The 18,302-nt window shown below is 35.8% G+C and overlaps 1 protein-coding gene across 1 annotated transcript in view; it reads left to right on the plus strand.

Moving 5' to 3' along the window:
• The window catches only part of DOCK2 (dedicator of cytokinesis 2), a 210,318-nt gene that overhangs the window by 162,198 nt on the left and 29,818 nt on the right, over positions 1–18,302 (plus strand). Inside the window, exons 34-38 of the mRNA XM_026858304.1 lie at positions 8,032–8,117; positions 13,028–13,184; positions 14,332–14,372; positions 15,821–15,911; positions 17,392–17,511. Of these exons, the coding sequence (XP_026714105.1) occupies positions 8,032–8,117; positions 13,028–13,184; positions 14,332–14,372; positions 15,821–15,911; positions 17,392–17,511 (495 nt within the window). The remainder of the gene's footprint in view (positions 1–8,031; positions 8,118–13,027; positions 13,185–14,331; positions 14,373–15,820; positions 15,912–17,391; positions 17,512–18,302) is intronic.

An 18,302-nucleotide genomic window follows, 5' to 3' on the forward strand; every position in this document is an offset into this window, starting at 1 on the left:
GGTCTGTATTCCACAGTGCAAAGCTTTTGGTTCAAGGCCAAGTTTAAAGCCCACTTTGCTTCTGTGCATCTGTTCCCTCCATGTCCTAATAGTCCTATATTTGCCTTCTTAAAAATGTTTTCCTGCTCTTGGCTTACACTTCATCTCTTGGGAGAGATGCACAGATTTGCACAGACCAAAAATCCTGAAAACTGATTAACAAGAACAACAACTTAGGAGCCTAGAAGATGCCAGACACTTAGGTGACCCTTAAATCACTTCTTATGATAGTATGAATAAGTTTTGGGTGATATTTTTTTCAGTGCTGAGGAACAAGGATGTTGATTTTATTGCAGCTTAAAAATAAGAGGTAATTTTTATCAGATGGCACTAAAACTCTTCTATAATTGAGCAGTTGACTCTCATTGGATTCTAATGTGTTGCTTTAGAAATTGCAATAATTTCCTGGTTAAGAATTATGGGTTTTATTCTCTCCTGTGGATGAGGTAATTAAGATAAATTTCTTACGTGTGTATCTGTAGGTTGAGCAATTCTGGTAAGTTTTTAAAATATAATACATTTTAAAAGAAAGGCACATTAAGTTATATTACTTGAAGTTGTTACCATCTTGATTAAAAAGGGCAAAGAAATAATATGAATGGAAAATTATTTGATAAACACTTTAACTTTGGCTGGTGGAAAATTTTCATATCCAAATTGGCATTTAGTATTATAAAGGATATTTTCTTAAAGGTTTATTGTAAAATTTTGAGAATGATAACATGTTATTTCAAGACTGCCTTAGGCACTCATGAGTCTAGACTGACATTCAGTTAAAACATAGTTTAGCTGAATGTTAAAAATAAGTAATTAATTTCTAATCTAATCCTCTCTAATAAGAGAGGGGAAAGAAGCACAGGGACACCTTTAGTAGTTGAGTCTGTACTGGCATTGGAATTGGAGCTTTACTGGTACCTGCCACATGATTTAATAAACCACCAAAAAAGATTGATTTCATTAACTTCATGTGATAATGCGCTGAGACATCTGTGTGGCCATGTTCTGTGCAGGATGGACACATGTGCCAAAGAGGCTGTGTCCTGCTTTATGCATACAATGTATGTCCAATAAGGATATAAAATTATTTAAACTTTCAAGCAGGCATTTAATTTTACTTAGCTTTTTCCAGGAAACCAACTAATGCCAGAGAAAACAAAATTCCACCTCTGGTTATCTCAAGAATGACCTACTATAAACATATGTTGAATGGAATGGAATATGTATGTAGGTGCATGGCATACTAAGGCATTTTCTTCACAATCCTTTGTTTTACTTTGCACATGTGACTCCTACTCACTCAGAAGAAATGTAATATAAGCTTGTAATTTTAACTCTAACTGAAGCTGTATGGAGTAAGCCATTAATATCCACTAATTTTAGCCATCAAAACTCTGTCCATCATTAGCACAGAGAACTAAGAATCTTGGAAAGGCAATTTATCCAGCTTATGTTTAGCATCTGTGGATAGATTTAGTCCTGCAGATATATCCCTGTCTCCTTCAAATATAAAGGGAAGCTAGTTGCCTATGTGTTTGACATATGATGTTAAAAGAATCCCATCCTCCAAATCTTGATAGCGCATCTTTCCTTGAAAGATCAAGTCGTACATTTTAGTAATACTGCCCAAAGAAAGATACATCATCCAGCAACCTAGTACTGTTTGTCCTAACGGATAATGTGAAGCCAAAAGCTAGAAAAAGACTGAATAAAACCAAAACAAAATGCAATAAAACAAAAACCAGATCAAATTTAAACACATAATAGATTAGCTCTTTTCAGGATAAATTAAATGTCATTGAAATAAACATGGATTCAAGTTACGTTAAGGATTAGCTTGGTTTAGGAAAGATTAATTCATCTGTGTTTATATTTTTGTTCAACTAAGTTGTTCTGTTCATGCCTACTATTTTCAATTTAATGTCTCTCATTGGTTCCACCAGTTGCTGATGCCATCTGGGGAAGTTTTCTGTATTTACTTTCCTTTCAGACTGTTGTTGAACTGTATCAGAAAATAATGCTGACTGATGGTGTGTTCTTGGGCTTACATGGCTACTGGTATGGTTAGAGGGTAGATGTTTATTCTTAGTGAACCCGTTGGAGCCTCATATCTTTCTGAGCTAACTGCTGTAAAAGGTTACTAAATGAGTGAGTACATGTGTTCTCAGCAAGCTCCTCTGACACATGTGATTTATAATTGATTTAAGTACCCATATTTCTTAATCTCAGTTCTTCAAATGTTATGCATGAGGATTTCAGAATGATGTGACATCAGCTCATTAGCAGAAACCAAGTTTCTATGCCTATATGCTTTAAACAGATCCGTGTAGAAAAAATAGAGATGGTTTGTGGTTTGATGCTGAAGTGTGTTCAGAGATGTGGAAATTTTTTTTCTATCTGTTAGATAGATAAGCAGGTGGTTTTAAAGCCAAATCGGTTCCAATGAAAATTAGGCACACTCTGTTTAAATTAGAGGAGAAATACCCTTTCCAGAGCTTAATTTTGGCACAGATACATTAAAACTTTATTCTATATTTCTACCAGCTTTTTTATTTATTCTGGTTCAAGCAACTGGCTTTTATGCAGTTTGTTGAGAAACTGTAGGAAAGATGCTTAGGAAGAGTTTTCTTGTTCAGATCCAGCATCTGTGAAATTATTGCCTCTTAGAGAAGCAATCAATTCTCTACCTGCTGAGTAAGTACTAGGAAGGATTTAAGAGGTGGATGATTTTTAACTGGTGCTTGACTTGCACTGTATTCACAAATTTCTTCCTTACTGCAGTAAGTCTTCAGCCTTCAGCTCTAGAAAATGACCGGATTGGATGCTTTTGCTTAATATTGCCTTGTCCTGAAACTGCATTGTACCTATGTTACCCCCGTTACTAATACACATGTATACACTAACACACATACTACTTACACACATAAATTAGTTCTGAGCCCTTTAAATTTCTTTTCAGTCTGGACCAACCAAAGTAATTTTTTTTTTTTTCATTTCTCTGTATTTTATTGATATCTCTTTATTCTCATTGGTATAGTATGTACTGTTCCACTGGCAATCTCTAATTTGTATTCTAATTACAGAGAAAGACTTAATATTAGAGTAGGAAAATCTGCAAGTAATGGGACAAAGAATTGCTCTAGATCACACATTATTGGTACTTCTAACAAACCAAAATTCTTTGTGACCTCTACAGAAAAAATAAGGTTCCTTCTTATTTGACATTCCTATAAAAAAGTAATTAAGGAATAGTTCTAATGTAGTAGTCCTTCTACTCAAACCAGAAAATGGGACTGCTGTTTCTACTGAAAAATTTATAATTTTCTCTGAGAGCATTATGGGAAGTAGTTCTTAAATGGAGACTCTGAGATCTGAAGTCATTAACTATTTTGAGGAGCAATGTAGAGCCTACTCAGTACACCACAGAGATGAAACATTTACTGCCAACTTTGGTTGAAATACTGGATGACTGTGTGCTGCTCTGTTCTGCTGGAGTTAGTCCTATATTGCTATTAATGGTTCTCATACGCATACTGTATAGGTCTGCAAATTCACATTCAGCAATGACCTTTTCTATGTAGATATCTCACGAACAGTAAATACCAAAGTATTTTCTCAATTTTCCCCTTCATCCAGGCAGCAGAATTTTTTAGCCATCCTGTGTTTGTTTACAACAGTGCTATTCATGTTTTCCTCAGCATTACTTTCCTACCCAGTCATCTTAAAATATGCTACTATACCTGGTGTTGAGCTGGAGAAGTTCCCTGCCTGAGCCATTGCATCGTGTGTACACAACTTGTATCCAAGCTCTTGCGTATTGAGTTGACCCCCTGTGGAGTGTTTATTTCTATTTGAAGCACATCTGTCTGTTGCTGCGTTATAATGATATGAACAATTTTGGTTTCATACATTTACAGCTGTGGTTTGGTTTTCACTTGGTCTGAGAAATACGAAGTGGTTGAAATTGCTCCTTCCTCCCCGCCCCTTCTGGAGAAAAGAGGACTGTATTTTCTGCACCTAGTTTTCTGCTTTTTGTGTGTTGAGTGTTGGACTACTCAAGGCACTGTTTCAAAGTTTATTGAAAGAAGCAATGTCCTACTTCAGTCTTTCTGTCTAAAGAGCATTTTGCAGCATCAGGTTGACCCAGTAGATCTGTGGTTGGATGCATGACTTCTTGCTGTCTTAGATGAACACTGATTGAGTAATCCTGCTAGTTCTGTCTCAGTATGGAATTGTGCTCGTTGCTGTGAGAAGGTGAAACCTGAGAAATTCTACAGTGAATGGGTAGCGAACATGTAACATCTGTCAGTTATCTTAAAACTTTGATTTTGAATAGAATGTGAATTTTTTTTTTTTTTTTTTTTTTTTTTTTTTTTTTTTTTTTTTTTTTTTTAGGCTGCTCTTAGGGATAGATCTAAGGATGTTTAAATAGAGATTTCCATGTAGCTTATATTACATAAAATTATATTATGTAGCTTATAAATCTGTTTCCTTAAAAAGCCATTTTAACATAATTGCACTTATTAATTTTAGGAACAAAACCATTTGGTTGATTTATATTCTGGAATGACTTTGATCTTTGACATTTGCTGGTCCTGTTTAGCTGAATCTGAGGATAAAAATGAAGGATATCAAATATTCTGGGGAAAAAATAGGGAATGCTTGGCATTCATTTTTGTAAAATGCTGAGTAATTTTTCTGGGTGGAGAGTCTTAATCATGACCTACTTGAACAAAGTACATGTAGTAACATGTTTTCAGGTAAAATGTCCTGTTCTCTACACCTGAAGGAATTATCCTTTCTAAAACATAATTCTGAAGATATGTGTGACCTGCTTGGTGTTCTAAGGGGAAGATCTGTTTTCTTATATGTAGCCTTGGGCTTGGCAGCTTCTGCTCAGGGCTGAACTTTTTGGTGAGGATATATTTAAGTAAGAATAAGTACCTTGCAATGCAATTGTCTGGTAGTACCACATATAAAATACTACGGTAATTTTTTCTACCATAAAAGACTTCCAAGTCCTCCGACCGGATGATCTGGATCCCAGTCTGCCAAAAATCAATTATTCATAGAATATTCAAACCAGAATTATTCATATACTGAAAATTGTGTGAAATTTTTTGTGGAAGAAAAACGTGAAAATTTGCTGTGTTACTACAAAAGTGAATTCTGTCATTTTTACAGTGCTTCTAATAATTATATCTATGTAAAGAAACAGAGCTTTATTTCAGAGTAGATACAGTTTTCTAATACTTTCTCTGTGCCTCTTTATGTGTTAATGGCTTGTCTAGAACCTTGTGTTAGGTCTTTCCCACCTCTTCTTGAAAATACTATGCCAAGGTTTCTTTTATCTGAAGGTAGACCTTACCAGGACTCAAATTTTTCTTGAGCACCTGGAAAAGTCTCTTTTAGACTTGCTTCCTGCTTTTCTCAAATGTTTTCTTATCTGCACTCTTCTACATGCTTCTCTCGCTAGTATTTGAGCTTACTCTCGGGGCATAAGCAATCTTTCATTTTTAGTATGTCTCTAGTTGATTCATAGGGCAATAGAACAGACAACATAAACAAGCAGTCTTTCCTTTCTGCTCTTTTCCCATGTATGTAACAATGGGAAACATTCAGTATATATTAACATAAATTTATAGATTGATAGATAGATATTAATAGAATTTTTGCCACACCTGAGTAATTTATTCATATGATACTCAAAGATTTCAGGAAAAACCTTGGAGTGAGGGGATTGAGACATGTTGTGACTGCATGAAGAGGACATTGACAGCCACATTATAAATATTTTTTAAAAAGTCTTGGCATTAAAAACTTGTAATTCTCTAACTGCAGATTCTTTACAAATCTGTGTCAAGTTGCTTTCTCCTATGGTGAATAGCTGCACTTGATACAGTTAGTTGGATGACAACAAAGAATGAGTGTAGCTGCACTAAGACTTTGAGATTCATGTGTCACACTTCCTTTCAGAGGGCGTACCCAAATGAAATGGAAGCTTAGTGAAAGTGTATGTCCAGGATTTCAGCAATGCTAAAAGCCCAGACTGTCCATCCAGCTGAAAAATCTTGGAATGCTCTTATAATTTCCAGAGTTTTCATATAACAAGACAAAAAGTCTAAGAATGAAGACTCAAAGAAAATTATCAGGCAAGAGGCTTAGAAGCCATGAAGGTTTTCAGTAAAGGCTAGCACAAAACAAAGTCAAACTGTCTGAGGTAACCAGAGAATATAAAAAGTATTCCCTTTGTAGTTACAGCTAGAAACTGGTTAATAAAAGAATGGCTCTGCCTTGGAGGGGATTTTCATTGGTGGTGTATTTGTGCTGAGTTTCTAACCTGCAGGTGCAAAAGATACCTGTTTCTTCACAACAAAATATTTGAAGCTTGGAAAAAATTATCCTAATGGGATGGCTGCTTTTTATTGTTTTTTTTAAAAACATCTTAAGACCTGCAGCATTTTAATATTAGTATTTATTTCTGCTAAGCCTATTGAATTAAATCATTTTCTGCCATACCATATTTTTACATTACATTATTTTAAATTATTTTTCTGTTTTCCAAGATTGATATAGCAGTTAGTTTATTTTAAAACAATTTTTTGAAGACTTTGTTGGGTTTCAGATTATGTCTGAAGGACAATAATAGACTAGTACACTCAGTATCTGGGTTCAAAATGCCTGGGTCTGTACTGGATAATATTAATGGGGGTATATGGAACCCTCTCCTAGTAAATTTCCAACTGACTTAAGGGAGATTTTCTTTAATTTCTTTCATTACATTTTAAAGAGTCTTTATATAAATAAGGTATGATACTGCAAAAATCTGGGTTAAAATATAATCCAACATGTACTTGCATTTCTTTAAGAGGTAATGGTATATTACTGTGGTACATTAATGGTATATTACCTAGAAATTCTCCAGAGATGTTGCCAGAGTTCATTACAGTTTAAAGATGTCAAGCTATTGTGATTGACAATTTTCCCGTGTATTTGTAACAAGTTTCACAAGTTAGCATTAGTTTCCCAGATACCTATTTCTTTACCTGTGTGACAAACTTGGAAAATAGGCTTTCTCTTTTTCTGAATATTGTGAGATAGTGTTCCCTTGCTTAATTATGTAAAACTATATGAGAGATTATTGCAGGGTGTAACAGGGTTGGTAAGTAAATGATATAGATAACTTTAGATACCCAGCTTCAAGAACTTTATTATAGCAATGACCAAGACCAGCAGGTAGGTTGAAGTTTCAAGCATGTCTCTGCAGACTGGGATGTAGTGCTTCTCTGTAACTAAGTTTGTAATAAAAGGAAACCTAAAGCCTTGCGAGTGTTGAGGGTTGACTGATCAGTGATAGCTAACAAGGTGTGACCAGAGAAGTATTAGCAGTTTTCTCTCTTCATATGCACACAGGCTGCATAGATTCTTTTTCAGTTCAGGGAGGGGGAAAAAGGTACTTTTTGACCTTAGAAGTAAAGAAATAAAGCTGCTGATGGCTCCAAATGAAGAAGTGTCCTAAATATAAATTAAAATTGAGGAAATTATGCAGCAGAGGGGGAAAAATTGTGTTTAACTATGAAAATAGCTTGTTTGCTGTCTTTGTTTATATGCCACTGATTCCTAATTAGGGTCTAGATAGACCTAACAAATAGCAATTAAATAAACTATTGCATACTGTAGGAATGTTCATATTTTATCTAGGTGAAAGTGATTCTACTTATTCTGAAATCATCCATTGCAAATTAGAGATGTTCTATGAAAACGCATAATACAGACACTGTAAGCCCATTTCCTCAGGTTACGTTTATTAGTTTGTACTAAGAAACAGGCATCTGGAGGTAGTCAGATGTGCATTATTCAACTGAAATATATTCAAGCATTTAATCATTGGGAATATGTGATAGAACTCTACAAGCATACTCTTTTGATGCTGTACTGAAGTGTGTTTGACCTCTGGATATCTACTCAGTGTTTTGATTTTTCTTGCTTTATTAGTTTGAAAATGAAATAATTTTGAAGTTGGACCATGAGGTGGAAGGAGGACGAGGGGATGAACACTACATGCAGTTGTTTGAGTCCATGTAAGTAGTGCATGAGAACAAACGCCTTCAGGATGTGTTTTCATCTTATTGTTCCCTTTTTTCAACCCCACTTAAAAATAAAATAGAATCCTAGCAGCTTTTTTTATGAAGGGACTGGAAATAGCATACTGTTTCAGTAAACGTGGTTTGAACTGTAGTTTTGCTTATTGAAACTATTTTTCTGGTTGCTTTTCAGTATTTTGTGCTCCAGCTAAATTATAAAGAAATTATGCCTAACCTGCATTTCTCTGTCCAACTTTCAAGCAAAGATAATCAAATACCCCATTTTTCAGTCTTTCTCCATTTTTATTTATAACCTTGGCTTTATTTCACACTAATAATAAGAAGGTATTTTAAAATGTCTTACTTGCTGTTCTTGATGTCTAGACTGGACTCCAAGAGATTATTCTCTCAACTTGCATAAGGTGACTATTCTGCAATGAGAATATTGTGAAGTGCTACAGTTTAAGAAAATATTTAGAAGTATCCCAAAGCCTGATGTAGCATCTCCATCTCTTCTTAGCTGCCTACATTCAGTTTTATTCTCAGACTTAATATCTGTGTCTCCACTTGTGGCCGGTTTCATGTGTGATGTATTGGACAGTGGTGGAATCCTCGTGCCTGCCTCTGAGAATTTGTTCCTGGCTTTGTGCCTTAGACTGTAACAGTGAGAAAGTACATGGCTTGTCTTACACTTTCTCAAGCATTGATAACCTAATAATTATTAAGTATAAAAATGCTGTAGCACATTGACTACCTGGCAAAATCGATATAGGCTTTGCGACATTATGTTTTTACTTTCTCAAAGCCTGCTACCTTGTATGTACTGTATTTGTGTGTAGGAGGTGGCAATCCTTACAAAGTCACATTCCTCACCAGATAAAGCATGAAATCTTTGTGTATGCTACAATGGAAAAAAGTCTACTTCCATTGAAAACATAATTTTGTAAAAAAATACTCAATTATATAATCAAATAATAATATATAAAAGTTCTTATGTAAATAATATGTAATTTTGTTCTATTAAATAGTAAAACTTATAAGAAATGTCATTTAAATCAAACAAAATTTGAATGTTTGCTGTGTTAGTTTAACTTCTGTCCTGTGAGAAAGCAGATAAAATATAGAGAGGAGACTTGAAAAAAGTAAAAGTATTGACATTTTTCACACAATATAAAGCTGTTCTTTGATACACTGGCAAGGACAGATGAAGTTTTAAAAATGTCTCTGTCACTTCCTAACATGTAATGACTACGTAAAATGAGAACAATAGACTAATTTTTCAATTTTGAATGTTTACTGTTTGGTTGCAAGTCCTATAATAATTAAGAGGTGATGCAGAGATGTTCTTGGTATGACCAAAACCAAGCCTATAACTTTCTTGTAATTCTCTTGATCACACTGCTGCAAAGCCTAAACTGTGATGCCTGCCTAAACTAGCACTACAGTTCATCTTCTCTAACACTGGGGATTCAGCTGGCACAGTGGACATTTCTTGCACTGCTAAACTTTCCTTGCTGCTAATAAGTTTTTTTCCACATATCTGTACAAAATCTTCCTTGCCTCAGATTAAGCCAATTATTTCTTGTTTTACCCACTGGGGACATAAAGAATCATTTATTCTGTTTCTCCTTGCAGCAGCTTTCAACAAATTTGAAAGTTCCTGTCAAGTTTTCTTTGGTCTTCTCTTTAGGGTAAACAACCCTGGTATTTCAGTTTATCATACGGAATATTTTCTGGACAGTCCTACAATGTCTACATCTGATTTGAAATATTATATTGCCTGAAAGCTGGAGAGAATATTCAAATGGAGGCTTTGTCAGTGCAAAGACAAAAGCTTCCTTCAGATCTTGTGTATGAGACTTTGAAGTTTACTTCTGAGCTGTGTAACACTGTTTGCTTGTCTTGTTTGCAGTTTACTCTTACATTCAGATATTTTTTAAGAAAACTGGTACCTATTCAATTAGGCCCTATCTTTCAGTAGTGCAGTTGAAGCAAAGGCTGGTGACCTGTCTGTGGTAGGACCCTGTTCTCTTGTCTCTGTTTTTTGGGTGGTTGGGTTAAATCTTCACACCTTCCCACCTTTCAAAAACAGAAATTAACACTTGGAAACTTTCCCATTCATCATCACTGTAGTGGCCCATGTTATGCAGTTGTTTTCTCAAACTTTATTGAAAATATTTTTTATTTCAAAACTTCAAGTTTTTTCAAATACAAAGGTTTCTTTCTTCCTCCTGGGGAAAAAAAAAAATATATCTGAAGTTTTATGGCCCTTTTTATTGGAATTACTGTATAAAGCTGAGCAAGACAACTCTTTAAATCTTCCCTCATGAGACAGGTATTCTTGCCTCCTGTTCATTTTGTAGTTCTCCTCTATGTGTGTTCCAGTTCATCTTTCTGTAGTGACTGGAGTTATGTACTGTATCCTGGGTGAAATCTAGCAATAGCATGTGTTTTGTGTCAATGTTTTTCTACTTGTATTGTAAAGAAATGTGATGTCTTGCTGGCTCATGTTCACTTCATAGTCAGGTAATATTCATAGGCCTGCCTTGTTTGTAGTCACTCCAAGTGAACCAACCTATGGCAAAAATTCATAATAGTCATTTAAATGGTGACTGTACTTTCCTGTTAGCGCCTTATCCTGTTTATGATTCTTACATATGTAAATTAACCCCATTTTCCTATATAGTATTCCAGTCTCCTGTATCATTCTGAGGCTTTCTTACTTTCTTTTCCACAAATATCATTTAACATGTTCCAGCCTTTTATGTTGGTTGTCAGCTCTTCAGACCCTTTATTATTTAACATTCCATTTGGATTATGTTTACTGTCATAAGCCATGTTTCAATAATTCATTTAAATATTTCAGTTATTGTTTCAGACTAGTCAGACAACAGAAATTCAAGTTTTCTGTTGTTATTTTTTAGCCTCTGTCACATCTTGTGCAATATATGCTTTCAGACATGCATGTACACACTCCCCATCTCAGCAAAATAACTCGTTTGGAGCTGTACAATCAAAGGAATAAACATTAGGTGCTGTTTTTACTTTGCTTGAGTTAGAACTTTAAGACTGGGTACTTTGCTGAGGTCTCATTCTAGGCCAAAGATTTAAGGATTTTTTTTCAGTTGAAGCTAATATGAAAATGTATTTTCTGAAGAAAGCTTAAATAGTTCTGAGCAGTAAAAGATTTTGCAATTAATTGAAACTTAATATTTTCACTATAAAGTTTAAAAAGTAATAATAAATTATTACATTTATTTGTATAAAAATTGAGTGCTGTTAATGAAACGTTAAGAAGTCAGAAATTAAGATTAATGTGTCATCGAGACTGGTCTGCTTAAGCACACAGCATAGTTTCAAGGATAATTTTGCAGTTGCTGATTTGTTTTTACTATTTTCCTCTGAACATACACAGTGGGTTTGATATGTTATCAATAGAATACGCCAAACATACACGTAATTGTGCATTGTGGTGGGTTGACCTTGGCTGGACACTAGGTGCCCACCAAGCTGCTCTATTAGTCCACCTCCTCAGTAGGGTAGAGGGAAAGAGAAAATAAAATAGAAATGAACTCGTGGGTCAAGACGAAGGAAGTTTGATAAAGCAAGTGCCACATGCAGAAGCAAAAAAACCCAAAAGATTTATTCTCTACTACCCGTCAGCAGGCAATGTCCAGCTGCTTCCCAGGTAGAAGGGCTTCAGTGCATGTAGTGGTTGCTCTGGAAGACAAATGTCATAATACCAAATTCCCTGCCTCCTCCTTTCTCTTATCTTTTATTTCTGAGCAGGCATCATATGGTTTGTCATATCCCTTTGGTCAGTTTGGGACAGCTCTCCTGACCGTGTCCCCTCCCAAGATCTTGCCCAGCCCAGCCTACTGGTCTTTGGGGCTGAGAGGGGTGTTGGGCAGACAGCCTTGATGCTGTGCCAGCGCTGCTCGGCAGTAGCCAAAACACTGGCAGGTTATCAACACCTTTCCAGCCACCAATACACAGCACAGCACTAGGAGGGCTGCTGTGGGGAAGATTAACTCCATTGCAGCCAGACCCCATATATGCATCTATATATATATATGTCAATATGTGTATAAAATATGGTTTGTCAGGGAGAATCCCAGTAGAAAACCAGAATGCTAAGTAGAGGAAAGAAGCTCTTAAGCAAAGAAGATAATTCGTAATGAGGTCCTGGTATTGTTTCATAATGTTTGAATAGTTAAGCTTTGAAAACAAAGCTATGATACTAATGTGAAATATCAACTCCTAAATCGCTTCAATGCTTTATAGTAACAGCATATGCTAATATTTTGTTAATGTAAATTGGAATCTGCTGCTGCTGTATGAAACTCACTTTTCTATTTTTTATCAAAAGACAACTAACTGCTTTTTTTAATCTGCAGAGTTTATTGTTTGGTTTTGCTTATTTCTCAAGGGAAAATTGCTCTGGTGAGGTCTTGTTAGTGAATATATTTTTTGACTTAAAATTTCAATTTATGTTAGTTTGAGCTTTCTACTCACACATAACTGTACAAAGAGAAGGAAATAGTTGTTGCATTTCATGTTGCCTGATAACAGAGAAAAGGAAGATATGTTTATTGCAATAGTGTGGCATTCCAGAGACTTGAATTTGTTGTAGCACAGATGCAGGTTACTCCATTCTGAAATTGTGGGTATACCCTTGAATTTGAAGTCATTTTCAGACAGGAAGAGTAAATGTTTCATTGTTTTTCTTTCCATTTCTATCTCATCTGTCTTCTAGATATCTCAATTATCAACCCACAGAGAGAATTTCTAGTGTATTCTGAAGTTGCTTAGCCCCAATTCAACATTTACCTTCAGGTTCAAACAGTTTTGCAGCTGAAAGGCACTCATTTTCACATTATTGTAAAAACATTTTTTTGTGTTTGCAGTCTTACAGAGTGTGCGTGTCAGTATCCTGGCATTTTTAACTTGGTTGAAAGTTTTGTCAGCCTAGTTAAAGGCCTGTTGGAGAAACTGCTGGATTACCGAACTGTGATGAATGATGAAAGCAAGGACAATCGCATGAGCTGCACTGTGAACTTACTGGTATGTTCTCTCCTCTAATTCTTGTGGGAGAAAGGGGAAGAGCTTTAGAATCCATTTAGTAAAGATGAAAGTAAGTCTTCCTGGGGACAGGAGTGGTTGTCAATGCTCAGTAGTGATTTAAACTCTGAGGCGGTATTTTTATATCTATTTGCATGGATATGCATAAACCCAAAAGCAACACCCACTGGTTTTGGGGTTTGCTTGTATGTTTTATCCAGTTTGATTCTGTGGATAAATAAGGAAGTCTACTGCTCATATACCTTTACCTTTTGATAACATAACAGGGGGCTTTTGCCCAGACTCAGGTTTTGCAAAAGGAACTAACCCACTTGGTGCTTTAGCAACTCAACAGTTTTTAAATCTGGGGATGAGACCTGCAAAGATGCACTTGCAGTAAAGTGCAAGTCTCTCAACTGGTTCTAGGCCACCCGGTCTTTTTTTCTATTCCTGTGTTGTAATGAGGATATTGTATATAGAGATTCTTCCACCAGGAGATTCCTCTAAGCTGTAGAGAAATGTTCATCAACTTTAAAAGTTGGAAAGAGAACATGGTCAATATGTATTGTACTCACATACTCTGTCCCTCAGTAACTGCGGTGCAATGTGGTATAAATTTCTGCAGCTCCTTCAGGAGGCAATTCTTGTCAATATAGTTTGTACAGCCTTAGCAGCTCATATACCTTCAGAAGTGTTCTGGTGACAAAAATGGGCTTATGCCTGGAATTAGCCCCTCTAGAGATATTGCACAGCAGTGTTTCATATCGACAGTGTTACATATCAGCTTCAATAAATACCAGCTTCTTTTCTGGCCATCAGCTGTAGCCAGAGCATATAGTTTATTATGTTTAATGCATTTGGATAACCATATTTTCCTCTTCTCCAACAGAAAGACTTTCACTAATATTTCATAAGTGAACTAAGAGAAGTATACATATGTATGTATAATAGTAACACATACTCATAACTAAATAAATATTAATTGAAGTAGTAGTGCCAGGTTTAAATTTAAGATAGTAAATAAGTCTGTAAATAATGGGGGTTTTATGCTGTCCAACTAGCAAGAAAAGCAAAACTTCAGTGTATATATTTTTATCTTGTGTTTTATTGAAATACATTAGGCAATAACATTTAAATGTTGTGTCCCTAGAATTTCTACAAGGACATTAACCGTGAAGAGATGTATATCAGGTATGGCAGTTGTTTTATTGGATCTGTTTTGGAGAGGGCAATAATATTCTTTTATGAATTCCGTTTTTATCATTGTACTTGAATTTCTGTTACTTAATGTTAGTTTACCATCCACAATGACTCTGTTGTAGCTGTGGCCTCATTTATACTCTGCTGTTTGCTTTAGCCTTCAGCATTTTGGAATCTATCATATCTATTCAGCAGCAGCATTTTTTTCCCCCCAAGAATCAACTTTTAATTGATCAAATCACTTAACATTCATTGTATATTGTTTAAAATAAAGAAAATGCAGCTAAATTTGAGGTTTGATGGAGGATTCATCATACATTTAGAATGGCAGAAAAAACATTCAAGTTTTGTAACATTGTGCAGTCTGCCAAGTCTCTTTAAATATGCAACACTACGTGCAATGCAGAATTACTAGTAAAGCGTTTTTCTGTAAGAGCTATAGCTGTACTGGTGAATTCTCTCAGATGAGACTCGGACTCTTACTGTGTCCAAGAGTTTTGCATATGAGTGCAACAAATCTTGCCGTTCCAAAGCTCACTATTTCTGCCTCTCATTCTGCAAAATCTGCAGAACTACCTGGGTGTCAGCCACTGCAGCACAAAACCCAGAATCTCCGCTGAAATGAGCACTGAAGGTGATTCAAAACTAAGCCTGGAGCAATGAGCTGCAGTGGCCAGCAAACAAGGCTCCCTGTGCAGGCAGGCATTGCTGAGGGGGTCACGCTTTCCGCTGGGTTGATTGCTGGGAATAGCAGTGCTGCAGCAGTGTCAGGGTTCCTGTGTCAAAACTCCTGTTGGGTGTAAGAGGATGGGATGCACTTTTTCTTTCCAGCTCCTGGAAAACACGTGGCTTGAGTAACATGTTGGGCAATGGTTGTACTGGTAGCAGCAGTACTGCCTTAGAGGTCATGGAGAACACTGGCAACATGTAACTTAGAACAATTCTTCTGTCCCTACCACCTCCCAAGTTGCACAGGGACTTGCTTTGTCTTTCTGGGCTGGTATTTTCCATTTTCTCCTTTACCTTCTGTTATCTGTTGTGCTTGCATCTATTTATATGGAAAGCGTTTACATGCAATCGAAAATTGCTACAGGGGAAGGCAGCTATCTTTAGTAACAGTATTTAGAAATAATGGGTTTAGGGGTCCGACTTAGACATTCAGTCTAGTAGTTCTTCCTCTCAGAAGTGGAGCTGACAGCAATTCACAAAAGGAGGTTAGCTCTTTCTCCTCCGTTTGTGCACAATGTTTCAGCATAAAAAAAGAACACAGAGAAGACCGCAGAGACGCAGAGTGTTAACCCCTCTCCTTAAGGAGTTCTTAAAGACTCTGGGTAGCAACTGCATGACATCTATGAAGTATCCATTACAGAGCTTATCTAGAATTTTTCTGACACTTCGTATTGCAGTCATGGTCTAATTCTTGTTCTGTCCTCTAACAGATACTTGTATAAATTGCGGGATCTTCATTTAGATTGTGAGAATTACACGGAAGCAGCATATACCCTTCTACTTCATACGTGGCTCTTGAAGGTTAGATATTTTAAACTCAGTATATAAATACAATTTTGTAATATTCAAATCTATGAATTATAAAGTGTCTTAATCTCTGATTTACTGCATATTACTTATTTTCTGTAGGAGTATTTAATTTTCTAGTTAAGACAAAATTAACATTAGTTGATGAAATTGTATTTTCAATAGGTGAGTAGAAGTCACATATCGGTAAAACTAAATATTGTAGCAAAACGTTATAGTGAGAACATTGTGTGCAAATTCTGAAGCTGTTTAACTGCCATGTGGTTTTCATTTTGCTAATTTCTTCCTATCCCAAACATAACAATGGTGAAAATTAAACAAATTTTTCCAGCTATCACAGGGGGACATCTGACTTCTCACTTTAAATAATATGGATCACTGACAAATTATGCTTGCTTTCTTTTGTACCTGGTAACTATCTTTTGCTACAACTCATGGTTATTCTCAATGTAACTAATATTATCAGTAGAAATGGTCAGTAAGATGCATTTCCATTTCAAGGGAAATTCAAAATTTAAATATTGTTTAGCAAAAATTTGAGATTTCTTATGGAATTTCTTTTAGTGTAGAACCATATAAATTTGGCTTTTCATAGTGCTATTTTTCTTAAACTTAGTTTTTACTTTTCTGATCATACAAAAAAATGAGGTATATTGCATGTATTGGTATAGACAAAGATAATATTATGTGCAAATACTTTTAATACAGAAAATCAAAACCAAATCAGTCAAGATGACACCACTGAGGTAAACTGAACAAATTTTCTCAGGTACATATTTATCTGAAATTTTTGGGTGAGGTGCTGTTGCAGGACGAGTTTGTGAGACAAGAGACACACCAATATGGTTAACAGTCAAGCTCCGAAGTTTATTAGAAAAACGTCCTTATATATTCTTGTACATTCTAAAAATAACAGCAGATCTGTGTGTTGCTCTAGTGCATACTCATTTCAAAAACTAGTTCCTCTCAGCACTTTCGATAAGGCCTACTAACCACGTGCAGCCGGTAGGTAAGTTTCTGCTTTGTTATTTTAAGGAATCCCTTCTTATCTGTTTCTTCCCTAACGAGCACAAATTCTTTTGCTTTTAGCCGTCATTAATCTAGACGCCATGAGTCTTCTAACACAAGTGCGTCATTAATTTAGACGTCGTTGATCTTCTAACCCAAATGCTGATGATACTTTTACATTGTCAGCGATGCAAAAGGTTCACGACCTGGGATACGCATCGACAAGGTGCAGGGAGGAAAACAGGTTTTTAAAATGTTATGTCTAGTCCTGGTTGTCCCATGAAATACAGCACTTTTTTGAAGAGGTAATGAAAACATTCCCAGTGTCTTTGTGGAAGGGTAAAAAAGAGTTGGGAAAAAAACACTTAGAAGAGCCCAGGGAACCAGACCTTGGGGGAAGGGGGATGTGTGTGTGAAATGTTGAACTCCAAAGTAGTATGTCTTTTTATTGTGTTTTTATTCTTAGTGGTCAGATGAACAGTGTGCACCCCAAGTCATGTCAACAGAGTTCCAGTGTTCACAGACCTATCGACACTTGAAAGAGAATTTGTATGAGAAGATCATAGAATACTTTGACAAAGGAAAGGTATGTCTGGAGAGCTTTTCCCCCTGCTAAATCTTTTTAGTGTGTTACTTTGTATAATAGTATTTAATGAATATTTTCTGTATAAAATGTTTGTATAGGAAATCCTCTTCGAAATGTGGGTCAAGTAAAAATTGTCCTGAAGGCTTATTCACAGAGTATATCTGTTCTATATGAACGTACTCTTTCAGTAGCCACATTCACAAAGAGGACTGATATTCCTCCTGATCACAAGCATCTCTGTTGGGCAGTAATAAGATAATAAAAAAATGTGGAATATACTTTACTAGGAAAAGAAACCGGTCTACATAGATTGCATTTCTTAACCAGTAGGTCATTATCTTCCAAAAACCCAGACAGTTAAAAAGGGACATACTTGTTTCAGAGAAGTCTGAGAATTGCATCCCAAATTTGAAATATAGTAGTTTATTGTTCAGCACCTGGGTTTAGTTCAGCTTTTTTCAAAAAATTCTGTTAATCAAATTGCCTGTCAATACAATGACAGTAGTGCTGAGATTTTTGAAAATAAAGGACTAGAAAGGAGGGGAAAACTCTGCAGTGCTGGATAATAAATCTTATGACCCAATAAGGCCTTTAAGTCATTGTCTTGTTCAGCTGTAGCCAAAGGTATGAAGGGGGCAGGCAATTCATTACTGCTTCGTCAAAAATAAAGGCATAACTCCCTCACAGAAGTCCCTCCTATAATTCAGAAGGTAGAATGTGTTTGGTGCTTCAGCACTGTGCAGGAAAATGCAGTGCTATTTATAACTTCTTGGGGCTTTTTCATTGGCATC

This window comes from Athene cunicularia (genome assembly GCF_003259725.1).
Source record: "Athene cunicularia isolate RWA chromosome 13 unlocalized genomic scaffold, athCun1 chr13_part1, whole genome shotgun sequence".
NCBI lineage: Eukaryota > Metazoa > Chordata > Aves > Strigiformes > Strigidae > Athene > Athene cunicularia.